Source organism: Brachyistius frenatus, unplaced genomic scaffold (assembly GCF_029030835.1).
Source record: "Brachyistius frenatus isolate BFR_SWC_R1_liver_20210118 unplaced genomic scaffold, ASM2903083v1 Contig_91, whole genome shotgun sequence".
In the NCBI taxonomy this organism is placed as follows: Eukaryota; Metazoa; Chordata; class Actinopteri; family Embiotocidae; genus Brachyistius; species Brachyistius frenatus.
Window position 1 is genome coordinate 483,176 of NW_027210690.1, and position 23,285 is coordinate 506,460.

A 23,285-nucleotide genomic window follows, 5' to 3' on the forward strand; every position below is an offset into this window, starting at 1 on the left:
AAGCCTCCGGCTCCATAGACTCCCATTCAACTTCTCTCATCAAATCCAAAGTGAATAAAATGTGTCCATCAGTTATCTCGGTGTTGTTAGCTAAAGTCACTCCTTCTTCTTAGTTTTCTGGAGGTCCATCTGAAAATAATCCCTCATTCATTAGAAAAGAAGATTCAAGAAGACCTGTTTTTGGGGGCGTGTCTGTTTGATTGACAGGCCTGTGGTGCAGTCAGGTTACAGCTATCGGTGGGCGGGATGTAGTATCGTCAGGTTTCCAATCAGATCAGTCGGATCCACCGCTGGCTCCTCCCCCACCAGCTCGTTCCATATATGGTCACATCCTGCTCCAAACTGCTCCGAACTAGCAAAGATGGCGACGACCACAATCCGAACTCGAAGATTCATAACGGCAAGTTCGAGACAAAAGGCCAGTTTGAATAAATAAGTTAATCAGCTGCTTTTTCTGCCCACGTTGCGATCGACATCTGGTCCGGTTGTGGCCCGGATCCTCTGCATTCTTCTGGATCACATTCTGCATGGATGACGGCGATGAATCTACCTGAGTGTGGTTGACTTCTGGGCCACATCTGGATCACATGTGGGCCGCATGGACCTTCGTTTGGGACAAAATCTCACCGATAAAAGACGGTACTCACGTAGTAAAAGCGAAGATAAATATATAAATAGTAAGAATAGTATAAATACAGTTTTTTGTTTATGTACAATAGTTATTTCTTCAGCTATTTTTACAGGATGAAAATGTGTATAGAAAAAAGAAAGGGGGTATTTTAAGTTTTTCGTTAACCTTGTTAAACAAACCACCCGTACTGACCTTGTTTGGACAATTCAAAACAGATCATTAGTGTAGCGAATGAAAACACAAACTACACTGAAAAAAGAAAGATAAATATATGTTTTTGGTGGCTGTTTTTCTTGTTGCTACGGTCTGGAAGAAAAAAAAGAAGAAAATGGAGAAAATCAAACTGTCACGTCGACTATAGACTAGATTTGTTTTCACTACATCCACTGTTAGATCCATCCCATAATGCAGCTGGTCTCGGGTGACATGTCGCCATGTTTTCACATGTAATTTGCATTAAATCACGTTTGAACTTGCTTCTTCTCCCCTGGAGAATCGAGCAGGTCTCTCTCTCTCTCTCTCTCTCACATAATGTTGAATTGTTATATTCAAGGCCGAATGTATCAGAGAAATGACGACCGAGCATTCAAACAGCCCCTTTAGGCTTTTCTGTCTCGTACGTGCTGACGGGTCGGCGGGCGCCATTCAAAAGCTCTCTCCTCTTGTGATTATTTATCCTTTATTTTTCTTCTTCCCACCTGGAAATATATTCAATAACATGTAACGGCCATATTCCAAATAAAATTGCCAGTTTCAGATAAGATGATAGAAAGATGAAGCGAGATGGAGAATAAATGCTGACAAATCCCAGACTTTCATTACATGAGGCATGAAATGGCTCTTGATCATTCAAGCTAACTCACTTTTCTTATTTTTTTTTTTTTTTTTTCCATCTTCAACTCCCCATCTCTCTCTCTCTCTCTTTCGCGCTTTACTTTGGAAGGAGTTGTCATGGTTACAAAGAAAGCTTTCTCGTAACAGCCGGCAATGTTTTCCACTGATGGAAAATCACACTTATATTCAGTCACTCACACACACACACACACACACACACACACACACACACACACACACACACACACACACACACACACACACACACACACACACACACACACACACACACACACACACACACACCATCCTGCTGTGGTGCTAAGGCAGGACTGTAGTGAACCATTAGTATACACTACATATGTTTTTTTTTTTTTTAAGTATTATGGGTTGAAATAGAAAAATGGAAAATTGTTTCCTCAACAGTTGCCGAAGGTGCATGTTCATGTTGTTTTAGTTTCAACGTTTTTCACGTGTGATTAGAGATGATAGAAATTATTTTTACATACAGTGTAATAATGTTGTTGTTTTTTCTCCAGCCAGATGTTCCCACGTTGTTTATATATTGACCGTATATATATATAAAAGTGTTCGTAGCTTCTGTAGGTCTGAAAAATGAGGCCGATGCGGAAGCGCTTTAAAGCTGTAATACCACCGAGCGCCACTAGAGGTCGGCTCCAAAAAAGCCTCCTGCTCCACCAAGTCAATAAAATGCCTCCACCAAAGTGGCAGTGGTTAACTGTCCCGCCCCTCCTTCACTGTGATTGGTCTGCTGGGTAAACAGTGACAGCAACGAGCGCTGCGTTTTGGTTTTTACCCAAAGTTGGAACATTCTTGCGACTGTCTGAGACGGAGGAATAAAAAACGTTCAGCTTCATCGCGGTGCCTCTTGCATGCCGATTAGTTCAAATCAAACTCGAAGTCTACGTCCAGCAGGATTCAAACTCATTCTTAAAACTAAAAAGAAACGTGGGAAGAGCGACCAGGTGTTTTATTTCCAGCTGTGTGTGTGTGTGTGATTATAACTGCATCATCACATGACCGGCCACCTCGTTATCAGAGCTTCACCCTCCATCGTCTGCTGAGATCCTCCTCTTCCAAAGAAGGGATCCTTTAATCTCTTCTTCGCCCTCTCCATACCTGCTTTTCCTTCCTCTCTCCTCAGTCTGTGAAGTAATAAAGCATGTACTATAATCCCACGGGGGGGGGGGGGGGGATCTTCTCCTCCCCCGTTGTTTGATGCACAGCTGTCACGTGTCTCCGTAATGAATCAGCTGATTGAACCTGGACTCCGTCGCTGGGCTCGGCGGCCGCGGAGGTGGAGGGCAGACGGAGAGAGCTCCGTCTCCCGCCGAGCCTCTTTCAACCTCCCAGCTTCAACTCTCTCAGTCCTTCTCCCTTCACACGACTCCACCCTCCCCGGGCCACAGGTTGCATTTAAAGCTATCACTTGTGACGTTTCCACTGAAATGAATGCCATTTATGTGACTGACGGGCGTTTTCTAACGCGGTGGTAAAGTAGTTGTCCTCTCGGTGCCGTCGGACGCGTTCGGTGTCTTAAAAAAAGCTTGTTTTTTTCCACACTGCAGCAATTTCAATAGCATGCAGACCTCCCGGTGGGGACAACTGTCGACCATTGGGAGCGGTATAAAGTGACATTAACATGTACCGTATATCATCCCAAAAAAAAAAAAAAACTCCTAGTCAAACAATTGCAACTACGATCATGATGTAAGAACGTAAAAACCATGGAAATTCACTCTGATTTTCAGGCTTGTGTGCAGCTTAGATACAACTTGAAGTTTTCCGTATCACAGCAGGGTTATTTAATGTTATTATCTGTTGGATTAATCACACTAAATCCACAGACAGCTAATTAATTATCTAATCAGAGGGCTGCAGAAATGAAAGCATTTCATGTGACGATTCTTTGGTTGGAGAGAAAAATCCCAGTTTTTGGTCAATATCCACATTTTCATGATGAATTTAAGGGGATATATATATTTTAATCCTCGTCGAGATTTGATTAAACACAGATAACAGAGGACAGATGAAGGCATACAGGCAGCAGCTATTAAATATTTCGAGGCATACAAAAATGCAAACTGGAGTTAGAGATGAGCAGATAATAATAAGTTGTTCCTTTCAAATCCCTGCCAGGAGCCCCGCCAAATAATGCACCCAGTCTCACATCAAAATATGTAATATCGACATGAACCCACAGTTCAAACTGTTAATAACAGCTCCAAAGATTTGAGAAAATCCAGGAGCTCTTATTTAATTAATTGTAAATAAGTAAATGTACGTATTTAACTCGCATATATGACTTTTTCCCCCCGTAAATAACGTACTTATTTTAATCCAAACCGTGATCCTCTCTTTTTGTGGGGCTCGGTACCAAACTGCAATACTTTTATGTCACAGGCAGAATTGCTTCTATACCATCTAGTATAAAAAAAATATATATAATAATCACTTGGCACCAAATTTTAATACCTGGACTACACTAATACGGTACTTTGCGACGCTTTTGCTTCATTTCCTCAGGACTAAACGTCACCGGTGTCGTGAGCCCCCCCCCCCCCCATTCATCGGCTCTACTTCCTGGATATAAATCACTCAGTTCCCTCTTAAATAAATCTGACGTTAAAAACAGCTTATTTCAGTCTTTTCAAGTGAATTTTTGTCCACATACCTCTGAGTTGTTTACGTTACAGTAACTGGGGACTTCTGTGTAAACAGCTGGCGAACATCTGTAAATTAGCTTTTAGCAATTACATGTCAATGCGTTTCGGGGATATGTGTAAATTGGTGCGTGGATTTTTATCGTTATTTGTAATATCATTTTGTTTTTGTTATTTTTTTCAAAAGGTTTTGAAGGTTTTGGCACCAGCAGTCACGTCAAAAGAGGGTTGGAAATTGGAAAAGGTTGTGACATCAAAAAAAAAGGGTGAAAAATTACAAAGAAAACAGTATTAAAAAAAACCAAAATAGCTTGTCATTAAGTCTCATCTGGACAATGTAAAAATGGGCAGCTTCAACAACAGCATGTTGACATGCAGAAGTGGACCTGAGCGGTTTGCATGAACAGTGACGGCCACGACAAAAGAGAAGGAAATGAAAACGTCACATATGAAATACAATTTTCAAAGATTTCCGTTTTAAAATGAAACAACTTTTAGAAACTTGAGTGTCTGAACTTTGAAGACACCCCTGAAGTCCCCGTAAACCCTGTTGCTTCCCGCTGCAAAGCCAGCGTTACTTCTGTTGTTGTGATGCGAGGTGACTTCAATCTGCGACGCATTTATAGAACAAAATATACCGGGGATATAAAACCGTGGATTTACTCACCAGGTGTCTCCGACTGGAGTGAATCAGATGGATTTGTCCTGCACCGTAGAGAGAAAGTACCGCGTCTGTCTGCCTGAAAAACAGGAAATAATAAGGGCTGTTGATCATAACTCTGATGAATGTCATCATATTGACTGCAGCTGAAGTGATTTGTACATCATGTTAAACCCTGTCTTGCATTTATTTGTTGTTGTTTTTTTTCCCCACAGTCTGTGTATAAAAGTGTTCGGAGCTTTCAGGTCTGAAAAATGAGGCCGATATCTTCAGCTGCAATACCAGCGAGTGCCACTAGAGGTCGGCTCCAAAAAGCCTCCGGCTCCATAGACTCCCATTCAACTTCTCTCATCAAATCCAAAGTGAATAAAATGTGTCCATCAGTTATCTCGGTGTTGTTAGCTAAAGTCACTCCTTCTTCTTAGTTTTCTGGAGGTCCATCTGAAAATAATCCCTCATTCATTAGAAAAGAAGATTCAAGAAGACCTGTTTTTGGGGGCGTGTCTGTTTGATTGACAGGCCTGTGGTGCAGTCAGGTTACAGCTATCGGTGGGCGGGACGTAGTATCGTCAGGTTTCCAATCAGATTGGTCAGATCCGCCAGCTGGCTCCTCCCCCAGCTCGTCCAAATATGGTCGCTTCCTGCTCCAAACAGCTCCAAACTAGCAAAGATGGCGACAGGTGACGGACGTTCAACAAACCAACGGATGACGTCACTGCTGGTTGCCACGTGGTTTTTCCTTTTCGAGTGTGTAGCAGCTGTTTCATTGTTCCTCTCGTGAAGCTGTTTGATGTTTCTCCTTCTCCGTCTCCGTCTCCGTCTCCTTCTCCGTCTCCATCTCCGTCTCCTTCTCCATCTCCTTCTCCTTCTCCTTCTCCTTCTCCTTCTCCGTCTCCTTCTCCGTCTCCTTCTCCTTCTCCTTCTCCTTCTCCTTCTCCGTCTCCTTCTCCGTCTCCGTCTCCATCTCCTTCTCCTTCTCCTTCTCCTTCTCCGTCTCCGTCTCCTTCTCCATCTCCTTCTCCTTCTCCTTCTCCGTCTCCGTCTCCTTCTCCTTCTCCTTCTCCGTCTCCGTCTCCTTCTCCTTCTCCTTCTCCGTCTCCTTCTCCTTCTCCGTCTCCTTCTCCTTCTCCTTCTCCTTCTCCTTCTCCTTCTCCTTCTCCTTCTCCTTCTCCATCTCCGTCTCCTTCTCCGTCTCCGTCTCCTTCTCCTTCTCCTTCTCCTTCTCCTTCTCCGTCTCCATATCACATCCTGCATCGGTCTCCCTCCTCCACCATCTCTCCGCTGTCTCGTTCCTCCACCTTCCTGTCGTTGTCCCTGCTCCTCTGCAGCGAACTGTTTCTTTGTGCCGGTGAGAAATCCAGAGAATTTGAGACGGTAGTGTGAAAGTAAGAAAGCAGAGAATAAGAAAGGAGAAGAGAAAAGAAAAAGGACGGAGGAGTTGAGAAGAGGAAGAAGAAAAAAAGGTCGATTGTAGCTTCAGACTGGAGGTGCCCCGGGAATAAAAAATAAATAAAAAAAAGGGGAAGGAGACACTTCTGACTTGTGCCACTCGGAGCCTCGAGGCAGGTTTCGTCTGTGGGGGGCAAAACCAGGTGAAACCGAAATACTGAAAGTCCTCGGGGGGGCCTCGCAGATGTCAGACCACATCAGCTCACGTGTTGGAGCAGCGGTGGGGTCAAAGGTCGCCTCTTACAAAACTCCTGGCAGGAACGCCAAACACTTTCCAGTCATGAAATGGGCGGACACGATTTCAGAAACACACACACACACACACACACACACACACACACACACACACAGACGCCGGCATCTTTTTTGTCAAAGTGCCCTCGGAGATCGGCCGCACGGTGTGAGGTTACATCTGCAGCTGAATGTTCTCCGTCTGCAGCCGTGATTCCTCACACGATGATATTCCAGTATTACTGATAGAACGACTTTGTTTATCATTTCACTGCTTTTTTCCCCCCAAACATTACGATGATACGGCGGGGGGAGAAATCTACATTAACCTGAGAGTAATTCGGGTCTCGCGCATCCCCTCCACTTTCCCGCTGATGCTCTACTTGCGTTGTTGTGTATAGTATATATATATATATATATATATATAATAGTATAGCATTTTTTTTTTTTTTTTTCACTGTCATCCGCCGTCCAATCAGAGTGAAGGAGGGGCGGGACAAACGCGGTTAACCACTGACGCCGGCTCACCGATTGGCCGAGTGGCTGAGTGGCGTCAGAAATGGGAATAAAAATACAAGTTCAAATAGATTCGTACTTTTTCTTCATGAAAAAAAAAAGGGATTCGAAATGGCCAAAACATCTTTATAACATTATCTTGGCTGCTGTTGATGGAAAACTTCAGACGAAATGGAAATATTAAGAATACTGAGATGTGTTTTTTTATTTATTTAAATATATATGTGTGTATAATGCGAAACACCACAAAAAGAAAGGGGATAAGCTCATACTCTCATTATTAGAAAGCTCCATATGAAAGCTGGGATATGCATATAATTTTCTGATTTTTGCCTTCTGTAATCCTGTTTTTCATTATTTCTACTTTCCCCGGCTGCATTTCTTACATAACACCGCAAAAAGTAGATATTTTGAAGTTTGACCAAAGACGTGTCACAGTGGACTAATAAAGTATGAAGTCTCTCTTTGTCTGACAGTGTTGTTTAAAGTCTCGTCGCTGTCATCTTTCTTTGTGTGGACCTCTCGCTGCCTGTCACATCTGAAGACCCCCTTTTTTTTTTTTACTGAAACACACAATTACACCCACTTTGTGCCGCCGATTGGCCGCCTCGCTCAGGGTTTCTTTCTGACTGTCGCTCCTTTGACGCGACTAATTCCATCGCATGTACGGCCAAGTTCAGCGGCGTGAACGCCTTCGAGGAGACACCGTGTTGCAGTCGCCTTAGTTCCCTTTTGAATTATTCATTATGCTGAGACTATGAAGACATGCAGAATGACACGGGGTGGGGGTGGGGGGGTGCTTTATTGCTCAGACATTTGTAGGGCATTGTGATGCGGCAGCGTGACCTTATGACGGCAGGCGTTTAAACCGCGCCTCCCCCTCTTCGCCGGATCCTTTCGACGCATACCTGATTTTAACCACCGGCTTTATATGAACATGAGCGTCTGAAAAAAGGTCTGAAAAAGTAAAGCCAATGCAGAAGTGAGTAAAAGTGCAATACCACCGAGGGCCACTAGTTCATCCTCTTCCATTCAACATGCATCAAGTTCCCTCCTGAAATACAAAGTCAGTAAATGTTTTCCACGAGTCATCATAGTGTCTTTAGATAAACTCCCTCCTTCCGATCAGCGTTTCCTTCTGGAAATAATTCCAGCATTCATTCCACATTCGGCCTCAAACATGTTTGGAAGTTTGTCTGGTTTGGTGGGCGGGGCTTAATGTCTTCCGGCCCCTTGAACAAATATGGTCACTTCTGGGTCCAAAAAAACAACAACAGTCAAAATGCCAGACTGGAGGAAATTGTGATGGACATTTTTGAGTGGGGGTCTGACTAATGATGAAGATGACACTTCATTAAGGAATCGCTGTTTATTAGAACCCGATGGACGTAAACTGCATCCAAAATCCACATATTGGCATTACGTCCCACTTTGTAGGAAAAAATAAGAATAGTAGCAACATATTTGTGTGCCGACACTACAGCTGAGTTATCAGCACATATCACGGGGCCGTATACACTGAATGTGAGTCCCTGGTTTGACATTTATTTTCGATCAGGCACACATTTGTGTCCCACAAACATGGTTCAGATTTGAGCAGATTCTCGACAATCTCTTCTACACATTGAAAAAAAGACATCTGTACTGACAAAAATTTTATAGTGAGACACATGTAAAAACAAAACAGTTTCACAATACGGAATTATTGTTTCCCTTGATTTAAAGGCTAATAGACCAAATCTCTAAGTATTATCGAAGTAGAAAATGAAAGATTTAGATAGCCTAGACTGCCCTGAAAAAAACAAGATATAGCATGAATGGTTAGCCCCTAATAAGACCAAGATATGAGGGTTAAAGGGTGGAGCTCGTGAATTACCCTGAAAACCGCCTGTTCTTTGAGTCCATCTTTAGAAACATATAAATCTAAATAAGGTCGGCTAAAAGCTTCTGATCGTGTGTCGGGGTCTTCATGGAGCAAATGATGCTGTTAGAAGGCCACTTGACATCTCGGCGAACGCCATTCACCGAACGTAGAAAGGTCAGAAAGTGGACCTTTGGTCTTATTTTGTTGCACATAATGAAAAATAATGGTGGACTGCTGCCTCAAATGGAAATAAACGGTCTCTAGCGGACGTTTCTGACCCTTCTGCAGAGTCATAAAAGCTCATTTAATGATACAAGCACACACTCATCAACACATTATGGACGTTATAATCCGGGCACTCTGCTTTTAACGACATGTTTGATGCTCTTGCTGTGGTGGCGCTCTGATAGCTCGTTTGTTAGTCAGACGAGGACATCGTTTTCAGTGGACGTTTGTTTCTTGATGAGTTTAAATGTGTCTGGAAGTGGCTGCTTTTACCTCCGATCTTCCTCTCAGATTACTGTTATTTGTTTATTCGTGGGACATTTAGGGTTTTTTGTGTTTTTCATTTCAGTACTAAATGAGTCAGATATTCCGTTTTTAGGAAGAGGACGTGTAAAAGCTTTCTTCATCATGGTTGTGACCACATGTTGGATTTATCACAGTCCCTCCAGGATTTAGATTTTTTTTTTTGCGATTGTTGCATTGATCCAAAAATGTTTGATTTTGCGGTGGATTTTCTCAAAAATTGCGATGTAGTTTAAGGAGTTTTAAACAAGTTCTTTTGTGTAAAATTGTGGAAATTAGAAAACATTGCAAGTTGAGAAAGAAAAATGCAAATTAGTTTTTTTTCAGGAATAAATATGTAATCACTTCCTTTGGTAATAATCATGCTGCACATCACAAAAATATTTCACTTCTAAATTTTATTTATTTATTTATTGAACTTAGAAAATTAGCTGTCAAACTACAAGTTTTAGATGCTGTTTAATTCCTGTTTGAAAAGACTTAGTTTAGGCCGTAATACTTTAAACAGCTTCTGACGACGGCGTTTTTTGCGGGAACAATCGCGGAATAAAAAAATAAAAAAATTTGCAAGCTCCCGCAAATATTGCAGAGTTTACTTGGACTTTACTTTACGTGACTTTGAGGATATGTACGCTGTTCTCTTGGTACATCTTTTGGGTTTTGGAATTGGTTTCCTCGGTGTGTCTTTGTCCACGTCTGATTGCGGTTGATGAAGTGTTATTTGAGTTGCTGTCTTGGTTTCCTTTCAGCGATGGTTTCATTAGGAGGCTTTGATGTGCCCTTTATTTTTGTATTTGTTGTCCAGGTGCTTTTAAGGTAGATGTTTCATTAAAAGACATCAAAGGTGAAGCTCTCTCTCACCTAAAAAACCCTCCTTTGGGTTTCTTGTTATTAAAGATGTGCTGAACTATTTGTCCTCCAATGTTTACTCCCTCTCAGCTTTTCCTGATGCTGCTGTGTGTCGTTTTCTTAGCGAATCCTCCTCTCCCACCGTCTTTGTTTATCCCACCGTCTTTGGTCTCTACACCCCCAACGATGTGATTTCCTCTCATATCAACAGAAATGTGTTTTTGTTTCCTGCAGCGAAGCTCTCCGTTCTGCCTCCTCTGTTTTTGACTTTACTTGATTCTGTTCTTTCCCCAAAACTTTTATCTCTTCTTCTTTTTTGTGTGTGTTTTTTTTCACGAGGGCAAAACAAATCTGAGAAACGGTGTATGATTTGCATTGAGCAGATATAATGGAAATCAGTCAAGATATCACCTACCGGTTTGCATGGGTTGCTGTGGTAACGACGTATGTGCAGCTACGCTACGCTACGGCTTTCCAAGTTGCAGCAAACAGTTTAATCTCCCGTCACTGCAGGCGCTCTGCTAGTTGTAGCATAGGTTCTGCCCACCCGTGTCTCTTTTGAAAATGACGTCGCAAGATTGACGCAAGAAATGTCCAACCACCTCTTAATATGGTCTGGATCCGGATTACCAAAAAATAAATTGCATTTTGTGTGTTTATTTTGGTGTTCAGACTTTCAAAACTCAATCTGGATATGACAAAAAAATGATTTGGGCTGTCAGTCTGAACATAAGCAGAGAGTCTCCCACAGGTCAAATAGGACGAGTGATTTAATATGTGATGCTGTGAAAACCAAACTAACACTAATATACGTATTTTCTAATTCTACATTGTAGGTTAGTTAAAAAAAACAACACACAAATCCTTAATTTCACCCTTCTCTCCCGTTGCAGGTACTTCAGCAACATATCCATCGGTGGACGGGATTACTCCTTCAACAGCGACGGTTACCTGTCCAAACCGCTGCTGGACGTCATCTCCTACACCAACGGCCGAGGCTGGGAGGAGGTCAGTGCACATCCGGCCGAATCGCCGCTAATTATCACAACGCAGCAAAAACCAGACGGGCTAACCGCAATTTCACACCCCATCAAACATGCTAACTCATCAGCGCTCGGCTTCACCTTTTTGCCGCCGTCTCTCCCGCATCTCATTAGATCTCACCGAAGGCTTTCTCTCTCTCTCTCTCTCTCTCTCTCTCTCTCTCTCTCTCTCTCTCTCTCCAGTCTTGTCTGACTTTGTCAGCCTCGTTAGCCGGCGCTAACTCGCGGTCAATATCCTCGCCGTGGTGGCGGTTGTACAATAATAGCACCAAATCCGAGGTCAGCCCTCTGCGGCTGTCTCCGATTCCTCGAGACTTCCTTCGACCTGAGAGGAACAAGTAAACCTTTTTGTTCTCGTCCGCTGTGTTTCCGTTCGCTCTTGACCTTTCGAGACTCGATATCGTTACCGACAACTGCCGAGTCGAGGCCGCCCTCATTTTAAGAATGAAAAAACCTTGGCCTTGGATTTCTGCACCATCCTGTCGAAGCTGAGCCTCATCCTGAAGGTGTAGCGCTATACAGTATTTTATTTTGCCTTCATCACAAGGGATTGGGCTACAGAATTCAGTTCATTTGGTTTTCAAGAGTTTACGGGCTGAGTAAACTAAATTGATGTCAGAAGTTTTTCTGAGCAGGATATCTGTCATATCTGTGGAAACGACTGTACGTTGTCTTCGGGTTGGGGCTAATACCAGCCGAGTTAAATCCTAACGCAACCCGGTATCACGTCAAAACGTGGAATAGACACGCTTTGGCTTGTCAAGGCGTGACAGTTACACATTTTCCTGTATTAGACAAAAATTGACCTTACTGTGTGGTTCACAGGAAAATTAAACATATGTCTAAAACACGAGGTCGGGGTCAGGAAAACAAAGAAACGACTCAACAAAACCATTGTCACCTCCTGGATTCGAACCTCATCATCTCACACGGCAGTCTGTGACTGATGTCCTTTGTTGCCTCTGCTGCAGGATCATTGTCACATGATTCCCCCCGGTGTCACGTAACATTTACGTACGTGTAAGTTTCACGTTTTAAAAACATGTAACCGTCACGCCCTAGACAAGCCCAAGCGTGGCTATTTCACGCTTTGCCGTGATACCGGGTTACATAACGCCAAAGCGTTACAATTTTAGACAATCTCAATGTTCTTAGAACTTTAAGGCAGTTTGTGTTTGGCCCGATATTTCCCCATGACAACGCCCTCGAACACAAAGCCCCTCACCAACCTCATTAATGCTCAGCAAAGAGGCTGAATTGGAGCAAATTCCTGCAGCCACATTCCAATAAATTGTCAAAGAAGAGTTTTAGCTATTATACCAGCAGATGCTATGCTCGTGGTCTCTGGAATTCGATTTCCAACAAATCGCACTTGGGACCGTTCTGTCAGCATAATGCAATAGATTCATCCAGATTTTGCTTAACTGTGGACTTTTGGTCAGCAAAATGCCAAAACAAAACTCAAAACCTTTGGTCCAGAGAAACTACTCTGACTGATATCAGATTACATATTTTTTTAAGATCTGTTTTAGTTTTTGTGGAACTAATGATTCAAAGTTTTAGTTAAATAAAGAAACAGACCATAATGATCTGTATGTTGTCTCAGTATTCCTGTCTGCTGAGTTTTAGCTGGTTCATGCAGGCTGTGGATATAACCACATTGTTATCTGATTTATATCAGAAACTAACCAAGTTATTTTGGGGAGTTTAACATTTTATGCCCAAAACTTTTATGACATTGCAGAAAAAAACTGTCAGCTGTTCGAATAGTTGGCTGTTAGTCTATAAACTTGTCAGAACAGTATGAGAATTTGTGTGTGAGGACCATTACGGTGGTTATATTTCTGCAACCATATCAAACTGACGGAGGAGGGGATGTGCCAGCCTCTGGGTTACTGCCTAAACGAGGGTATATGCGGGGTGCAAAGGATGGTTTCAAATTCTGAATTGAAATTTGATGGCCCTGCTGCAGTTTCAAAATTCAGACCTCATTGTGTTTGCTCTTCTACAAGTCAAATTCAGTTGCCTCCCACATTCAAATTTGACCCACGGGATTGCTTCTTGCTTACTTTAGTGCCCCGAGCTAGTTTCAGGCATGAACTCTGACAGTGCCTTCACCCCCCCCCTCCCACCAACCCCCCACCCCCGAAAGATACAAAATATGAGCGTACTCATAGAGCTGCAGTTACGTCCAGTAACTGCACAGTCAACAACTTCCTTAAAGTTATGCCGCCTTTGTTGTCATGGCAACAATAAACGCAGCCAAGTCCGCCAGTTGCATCGACTCATTCACCCGACCTGCCTCCTCCTGACCAGAACAACTCACATTATGTAAATGTTATCTGAACCGCGTCCATCCTGCCAGACGGTCGTTACTTATTCGACCACTAGAGGTCGCTTAACTGAAAAGTAATACGCTACTTGCACAAAAAGACCTATGGGGTCGTTTTGTGGAGGCACACAGTCTCTCATTTCCTTTGTTTCACTACTTCTCTGTGTCTCGTAGTGATTTTTATTTATTTTTTTATCCTAACTTGCCCCCGTTTCACTTGTCCACATTCGTGATAAAAAGAAATTAAACTTGACGATACTCCATTTGATTTCTCCCTCTGGACTTTCTGTAAAACTCTGGCTTCTGAAAAAAAACAACTTGGACTTAGCGGTTGGTGGTTTGGTTGGGGGGAGGGGGGAGCTGCAGTGTTTTATAAATCATGCATGCTATGATCGGAAATATACCCCTGCCTTGTTTTGCAGAAGATAACAAGCCTCGTAGCAAGATTGAGTTCAGGGAAATTGTACTGCCGATACTCCACGAAGGCTGCGCCAAAAAAATAAAAGCACCGTCTCTTATGCTGATTGCTGAAGAAGGGGCATTTATTTTTGGAGAGAGTCGTCTGTTTTATTCAGGGTTTTAAGTCTTCTCTGTCTCTCTCTGTCTCTCTCTGCTTTGTGAGTTCAGTGTATTCAATCTGTACTTCTGGCAGCCGTTAACCTGACAGGAAACATATCGTCGGTTCCTGGTGCGAGAGGCAACAAACTGAAGTTCTGCTTCATCTGTAAGAATCACAGGACCATATCCTGCCCTTTCTCTGATGCATCTCACCTTTTCTGTATTGAATTTCTCGCTGAATGGATGCTGAGAGACTGACAGAGGAGGTTGCCGTCTTGTACTCCGTGGGATCAGGGAAGATAGAAAAAACACGGCTACAAAACTGACAGATACGACTTTAGTTTGCTCTGATGCTCGCAAAAGACGACTGCTCTGTTTTTTTTTGTATCAGGTGAGTCGAGGGTGGCGATGTCTCGTTTCAAACAGGACACCTCCCTATGGACTTCACAATATTTAATCATTTTCTCAGTATTTACGATCTCTCTGGAAAATTCTGCAACCAAAGCTATGCTGGTAACAGAGCAACATCATATGTTTGTACGGATGATGTTATTATGTTAAAAGTGACAAACCCCACTGAGATTTATTGCCCAAGTCTGAAGTGTCCCACTGCACTGAGTTTCACCGTCTCTCAGCTCATTCTTTCGGTTTTGTGGGCTTGAAATGTCACAGTATCGGCTCACTCTCGCTGCTCTTATCGTTGTCGTTCAGGCTGCTATTTAGAGTGAAGCCCTAAAAACATTCACTGCGTGTATACGGCTGGTGGACAAAGTTAGTGAAGAGCTGCTGAACGTAGCATTTAGCAACGCAGCTCAAAATGAGAAGCAAAAAGAATAAAAGGAGAGTCAAATGTTGGACTTAAATTCATCAGCTAATGTTTACACCATCAACCTAAAAGATGACAATGTGAAACAGCTTGTTTTCACTGTCCCAACAAGCCCTTTAGCCTGCCAGAGTGTTAGTTCGTAGGTTGGACCAGACCGATGGCAGAGGGCTCTGCGAGCGAGCATCCGAGCCAAGGAGTTATGTTTCCTCTGGTGGTGGAGCCCGGGGTGCTCTGCAAGATGGCCAAGAGGAACAACAAGGAAAAAACCAAAGTAGCAAGCCATCATGATGTCAGCCATTGGTTTGTGTTGGTTTGTGTTGCATTTTGGCCACCAAACTGGCCATTTTTTGAATGAGTTGAAACGCAGATGGCCAGAACTTATGCAGTGAATGAACTGGGCTCAGTCTCCTTGTTGAACTGCAGTTTACTTCCAAATCAGCGTACGTCAGCTATAAACTAGAATTACAGACAAGCAGTTTTATGCCTCCGCAAGCTGTAGTTTACGTTCATATCTGTCCAAACCCAGATAGATATTAAACTCACATTGACCTTTAACCTCCAACCTTTAAACAATTTATTGCTGATCCAAAGTGAACATTTGTGACAAATTTGGTTTTGCAATGATTTTCTTTTCATATAAGTTTCAACAACAAGAAAAGCAAGTCAACCCAGCCTAAATTACAAGTGCCTCAGTCAAACATTAGAGTTGTTACTAAAGAGACAACGTGTATCAAACTCTTTAAAAAAAAAAAAAAAAAAAAAAGCTACACTGAAAAAATGGGTACAGTTAATCTTCAGGAGCTTAAAAGACATGAAAATCCCTTCATAAATGTAGAATTAATCTTTTTTGAGGCTTTGGATGCAAAATTACTACAGTTACTATAGTTTTATAATCGACCAAGTTTTCACGCTGTTATTTCAAGGCGAAGAATTTCAGATTTAACGTGCAGAGGCCTAAATCCATAAATCCAGGCTCTCTTGAAGTAAATGTTATATGAAGGCTTTGACCCCAAAAGATAATGGCCAAACAGTGTCAGTACAACTCCTCAGAGACCAGCACTTGACCTAAACTACCCAATCAAACCTCAGTGGTCTGAACATCCCCATTTTTCCCGGGTTCATAGCTGCTGAATTAACCTCCCCTGACCTGAATCATGAAGTTTATTTGCTGAGTGCAGCAATCTGAAGGCAGCTGAACAAACACGGAGACACTGATGCAGGTGGATGTTTGGTTTGGCCTTTTCGGCAAAGAACATATTTTGTGAGGAGGTGGTAGACAAATATAAAAATTAATAATTCATACCCACTGTAGAATATCTAATTTATATGGACAAATAACGCTTACCTGGAATCCACAGACCTGGGCGGTGGGTAAATACTCCTGAAGTGTTCGATCCGTCATCTCCACACACCTCCAGCCCGCCTGAATAAAAGCAGAAATGTACTTTTCAGGAGTGTGGCTCACAAAGAAGAAATGGCGTCATTGATTTCTCCCACCTGCCACAGAGGAATGGGGGGTAGGGGGGACTGAAAAGCAGAAAGTTCGCAGTGACACCCGGAGAATGATTAACCGGTTCACCATTACATAGGTCACAACATATAAACAGAAGGAGATTGGGTTGATTTTTATTCTGACTCACCAGATGTAGGACGTTGGTGTAAACCTGCCGTTGGCCGACTGTGTCAGGCGACATTTCCCTTCTCTTCAAGAACTGCGTGTTACCGGTTTCAAAATACCAGTTGCAACAGGAAACAACACCACCAACAGCCTCCGAGCACCAACCTACACGCCCAAAATGGAAAGATTTGGATCACGCAATGAGGCCCGCTTCGGTTCTTTTTGCTTTTTTGCTGGAATTTATCCATTTTAATGTTCCTGTTTGCAAAAGACTATTTTGCAACGGCACCATTGCGTTTCAGCCATGACAGTTGTGCTTGGTTTAAAGAAATAAAATTTGCCCTTGTAGCATGGTGGTATTACGGTGTGACCGGGCCATTCTCCAGCAAGGTCGCGGTAGGTCTGGGTAAGTGAGGCTAGTTAGATTTTAAGGAGCGGTTTGTAAGATTTAGTGGCATCTAGCGTTGAGGTCGTAGACTGACACCATCCCCTCATCTCACCCCTTCCCTCCCAAGGATGTAAGAGAATCTACAAAGGCTGTGAACCTCACGTAAAACCTGAAAAGCCAGTGTTTGGTTTGTCCCTTGATGGTTACTGGTAAAACCGCCGACTTTATATAAAAGTGTTCGTAGCTTCTGGGTCTGAAAAACGAGGCAGATGCAGAAGTGCCTGAAGCTGCAATACCAGCAAGTGCCACTAGAGGTCGGCTCCAAAAAGCCTCCGGCTCCATAGACTCCCATTCAACTTCTCTCATCAAATCCAAAGTGAATAAAATGTGTCCATCAGTTATCTCGGTGTTGTTAGCTAAAGTCACTCCTTCTTATTAGTTTTCTGGAGGTCCATCTGAAAATAATCCCTCATTCATTAGAAAAGAAGATTCAAGAAGACCTGTTTTTGGGGGGCGTGTCTGTTTGATTGACAGGCCTGTGGTGCAGTCAGGTTACAGCTATCGGTGGGCGGGACGCAGTATCGTCGGGTTTCCAATCAGATCGAGTCAGCTCGTCCAAATATGGTCACTTCCTGCTTCAAACTGCTCCGAAGTAGCAAAGACGGCAGCGGACAAAATCCGAACTCGTGGCTTCGTAACGACCGTTCACAAACAAACGGGTGATGTCGCTGCTGGTTGCCGCTCGGGTGCAACACGGTATGCGAAGGCCTCGTTCAGTACAGAAAACAGCGGATTTATACACTAATGAAAACACAATTTTCAATGATTTTCCATTCCTACCAAATAGATCCTCTTAAATCTCACACACTCAACCTTTAAACAGCCGTCTGTGGCTCACTGAGCAGGAAGTAAAAATAGAAACTACTCAGTGATCTGTTGAACGGATGTCGGAAAAAAACACTCTCGATGCGGATTGGCCTTAAATGTCAGTGATTCAGGATACAGTAACAACAGCCGCTCATTCATGTAGGACACAAATCAAATCATTTCTTTTCTGCCACTGAAGATTGGACATCGCGGCCAAATGATCCGGACGTGTTGCAAAGAGGAGCTGAAACTATGAGAGCAGAGCAGCAGGTCGGCCGGACAGCATCGGTTAAACCACACCACACATCTTCCCATTTAATCTGCTGAGCAACTCAAGGAGTGGAGCTGAATCTCACTTGTGCGAAACTTAACTTGTTCTCTGTATTGATAAGCGTTGCGTAAGGAGTTTGTTAGTCACTCTGAGTTAGTCATTTTTCTGCTTTAATTATGTCGAGTTGTTATGATTTACACGCACAGGACTGTTTTTGTTCTTCTGCTTTTGACCGAGTCTTCTTTCATTGCATCTTTTGAACAGCTTAGACTGTAAATTTGATGAACTTAGGGTGTTGTGTGATGCAACAATAAGACAAGTCATATTATGTTTGTTTGTTTGTTTGTTCTTTTGAGCTGAAGCGTAAACAGCAAGGGGTTCGTGGATCAATGAGTGAATGAGACAATAGAACCGACTGCCTTTTTTGATCGATGTGACAGGAGATCTGCGAGTCTAAACCAAACAAACCTTAATTCCACCTCAGTCGGGTTTAAAGGCGCAGTAAGAGTTTCGCAACCTCAACACTGATTAAAATGCATCTGCCAGGGGGGCTGATGGAGTTCATAATCAGTTACGGTGATTCAGAAGGTGCCTCACATGTGAGCAGGCTTTAAATCTGCAGAGCAGAACTTTTTTTCTCCCGCTACTGCAGGTGAACATAAATACTAAAACCCGGTCCAAATATGCTTACATCATTGACTCTGTTATGACCTGACTGCTGTGTCTGTAAACGGCATCACAACCCCCGTGAAATAAATAACCTTTGGAAAGTATAGAAGAGCCCACAGACTGGATATAAAAGAGTTTGTAGCTTCTGCGTCTGAAAAATGGTTCCGATCCAGAAGTGTCTTCAGCTGCAATACCAGCGAGTGCCACTAGAGGTCGGCTCCAAAAAGCCTCCGGCTCCATAGACTCCCATTCAACTTCTCTCATCAAATCCAAAGTGAATAAAATGTGTCCATCAGTTATCTCGGTGTTGTTAGCTAAAGTCACTCCTTCTTATTAGTTTTCTGGAGGTTCATCTGAAAATAATCCCTCATTCATTAGAAAAGAAGATTCAAGAAGACCTGGTTTTGGGGGGCGTGTCTGTTTGATTGACAGGCCTGTGGTGCAGTCAGGTTGCAGCTATCGGTGGGCGGGACGTAGTATCGTCAGGTTTCCAATCAGATCGGTCAGATCCACCGCTGGCTCCTCCCCCAGCTCGTCCAAATATGGTCACTTCCTGGTCCAAACTGCTCCGAACTAGCAAAGATGGCGACAGACAAAATCCGAACAGGAGGCTTCATAACGGCCATTCAACAAACCGACGGGTGACGTCGCTGCTGGTTGCCGTTTTTAAGAGCGACAAGATTGAATTATTAAATCATCAGTCAAGTTAGCATCGTGCTAAAATGGAATTTAGCCAGTTTGGATCATCTGGTGTGCATGCTCTGTTTACAGATGATGAAAGACTGTTCCACTTATAAAGTCCATTTATAAATACATACAATAAAACAATCTGCTAAAAAGTGTAATTCTAAAGTTAAAAATCACAACTGAGCAATATTATTTCTCTTCTTTATGCATTTCTGTTTGATAATTAAAGTTCAATCAAATTAAATGAATTTAACCTCTTTTTCATAAAACATCCAAGATGTTACGTAGGCTTAAAGCAAAATGCCGATACGAGCAGAAGACTGATGAGAAAGCGTGATAATAATGGCACTGATCTATGATCACACACATAATCAGCACAGATCAGACGTTTATCTGACATGTGTATCAAAGTCAGCCGCTAATCTCACTACATCACCTTGTTGAAGCCGCATTGCAGGAAGGAATTTTTTAACTGGAATTAATGAGGAAATTTAATCCCCATTTGGAGTATGCTAATTTGTCCAAATCTGTACCATTGCTCCACATTTTGGGGATAAATCCTGAGCTCAGCCTTGAGGTGAGACCTTGAGTTTTCAAAATGTTCTCATCTCCACGCAACGTCGATGTTCAGCGCTCACTGAACTCATGTTTTCATATTTAATTAGAATTAAAAATGCAGGAAACTCTCGTCGGAGTCCGACATCGACTGGTTGAAGCCAAATCCGTCGACCGCAGAGGAACAACTGCTTGAATTTAATTAAAAACGAACTTTTAATCAAACTCCTCGTCGTACCTGTTGATGCCATAATTTGTCGCGCTTTCAGAAGACTTGAGTTTTTAAGCGATTTTTCTCAGAGGCCATTTTAAACCTTATTTGTTTACGGCAGTTTTGCATGTGTTTTTTTGCTCTGGACAAACGCAGCAGAGTGAAATTAGAGCCAGAAATCACTTCAAAGTTGAAATGAATCCACGGCTGGCAGGCGTCACGTTCAACGAACGCACACGTCCATTGATGATTTGTTTTTGCAATAAAATGACTGCCAGTCCTTCAGCAATTACTGCGGTTGTTTTTTTTCATTCGTCCTGTTGGGAGGATTTCTGGGCTGCAGCATCCAGTCTGTCTCCCCGCTGACTTAAAAACAAAAAAAAAGTGTTTACTGAAGGCTGTAACTTTAATATTAAAGATTAGTTATGTTGTTATTTAAAAAGGTTTGACTCTTCAAACGAGAAACGTTCACAGAGGCTAACGTTAGCTTCTTCACGCTAAGCGTGCTGTTTTTCTTGAATGCTTGAAGACGGATGCCGATGTTTTTTAAATGATCCCTTTTATCCTGTGTATTTATCATTTGAATTTGTTTTTAATTTTTTTATATTTCAGGCAGCTATGCACGGCGGTACTGACACAATTAAAAAAAAAAAAAGTAGCTTCTCTTTGAACAAAAATGTTTGACGTGACAGTAATGTGTTTTTTGATCCCGTGCCGAGAGTTCAGGTAATAATAAAAAATAAGAAATAATTTTCTGCCGTGATATCGAGAAATGTGTATGTTTGATCATGTTGATGCCGACTATACCGACATTTTCCATTCGCAACATCACCAATCAATTGATTCCTTCCAAATCAACCAAACGATCAAAACAAATCTGCGAGAGAGAGCAGACAGTGAGGAAGGCCGGCTTCGTGCTCTTCCTCAGCTGGCCACCAATCAAGAGTTTCAGCACTGATTTGTTGTAGTAAACCGAAGAGGAGCTGCGTCACAACGAGCCTCGTGAGGCTGAACAAAAGAAAAAAAAAGGACATAAAGAAGAAGCCAATATTTTTCTCCCATGTTGTTGGTGTGGAGAGCAGCTCGGTATAATTAAGGTCAAATTATTGACAGGAGAAGATCCGAATATTGATCCGACAGATTATTTGGGGAGCAATGACTGCAGAAGGCAATGATTCCTCAAGGAATGCAGGTCGGAGTTGATTCTGGAAGTAATGCAAGCAGAGTTATGGATTTATCTAAGTAGTGGACTATTGAGTCCTCTGAGCAACGCAGCTCAGAGTATCGAGTCTAATGGGAGGCATTAGGAGACCAAAGGGAAAAAAAGATAATGACTCGGGTGCATTTCTTCAACAGGTGATTGAAGGTGATGGTAAACATCAAAATTACATCTCTCCGAGTACGTGTGCGGTGTTTGTTTGAGCTCCATGGTAACCGAGTAGACGAGCAGAGTACGGATGTTGTTATTATTTATGCAGCAGGAGGAGAGACGAGCAGAAAACATGCGGCCGGGTCTCCTTTGTGTTAATACCTCGAAAGTGGCCGAAATGAATGATCATGAATAACAATGCGGGCGTGTGTCGGTGCACCTATTTGTAAATGAATGTGTGTGTGTGTTTATGCATGTGTCTTTGTGTGTTTGTACGGTACCGTGCTCGGGCCTTGTTATTTGGAGTGTGAGGCTTCTTGTAAACAGAAGAACAAAAAAAAAAAATCGAATTTAAATTACAAAATGGATGTTGTTATATAGGTGAATATGTAAAGTATGAATTAGTCCTCAGTGGGACCATCAGCTGTTTATCTGTTCAAACGTAGCCGGGTTATATGACATCAGTGTTTACTAAGTCGGGATTTATGCATCGTGTCACTCAAAGTACTTCATAAGCAGAGTCAGTTGTTATTGTTAAATGTTAGGTAGCTGAACTGTTAAAACATATTCTATTGCTTGTAAAATGACCTGCTTAGGAGGAGAAACAAACATAACGTGAAATATCGGACCTCACACCAGACTGAACTCCTTAGTGATCATTTATATTCACCAAAATAAGAAGAATTACAAAAGTCCAATAACTTTAAGACAATTTGACCAATTAATGCCGGTTAAAGTTACATAATCTTGAAATCAGGAATACCACTAATGCATGTGTAAGTAAATGTTTAAAAGAGGAATAAAATAAAGTAAATTTAGTTTAGTCATGCCGTAGTGACTGTCTATATGATAACTTAATTTGGACAGCACCACGCGTGTTCCCTAGCAACCATTTTACAAGTTTTCTTTGACCTTACTAGGAAAGAAATCGCTAAAGTTTTAATGAGAAAATCCAATTTGATATATGACTAGTTTGAAACCAGCTTTCTTTTTGTTGGTTTCCCGTCTCAGATTAGAGCGAGTCATGTCGTGGTCACGGTCAAGGAAATCCTAATGTCCTCACAAGTGACAGAAACACGTGTGAATGTGTGTTTTGCTTGTTTGTTTGTTTTTCAGGAAAACTGTCTGGATGCAAATAAGATCCAAACAGCAGCTCGAAAATGACTAAATGACTTTTTCGCCGCGTTGTGGTTGCCCGTCCGTCCACTCACAGCCCTCGCGCCGATGTACCCAGATTTGTTTTTCGCTCGCTGGTCACCGCGGCAACCGGTGAGATGTTTTCGGTCTCGGTCTCTTCTTCCAAATTACCGCCTCGCAGTATGACCAAAAAAATATGCGCCTCGGTTAAACATGAAAACACAGCGAGCAGACAGATGGACGGAGGCACCCGCGAGTGGTAATCAGGTCCCCGTCGTGCCGTCGTTTGTAATGTTGTCCCTCGAGGCTTTCCGTACGGTGTCGTATGAAATGAAGCCTTTTCCAACTCGTGATGTCGCCGATGAATTCGGCACCGCCGCCGTCACGTGTGCGACATTATGAGGAGGTGGAACAGTCGTCTACTTCCAGGTGAGTTTGTAAACGTGAGACTGGTTTACAGAAGGCCGGTTTGGAGGTGATTCACCGAGGAGAATCGCAGTCCGACGA

At 42.6% G+C, this 23,285-nt stretch overlaps 1 protein-coding gene across 1 annotated transcript in view; it reads left to right on the plus strand.

Moving 5' to 3' along the window:
- The window catches only part of grin2da (glutamate receptor, ionotropic, N-methyl D-aspartate 2D, a), a 108,112-nt gene that overhangs the window by 35,054 nt on the left and 49,773 nt on the right, over nucleotides 1-23,285 (plus strand). The window contains exon 6 of the mRNA XM_069710362.1: nucleotides 11,141-11,255. Coding sequence (XP_069566463.1) covers nucleotides 11,141-11,255 — 115 coding nt within the window. The remainder of the gene's footprint in view (nucleotides 1-11,140; nucleotides 11,256-23,285) is intronic.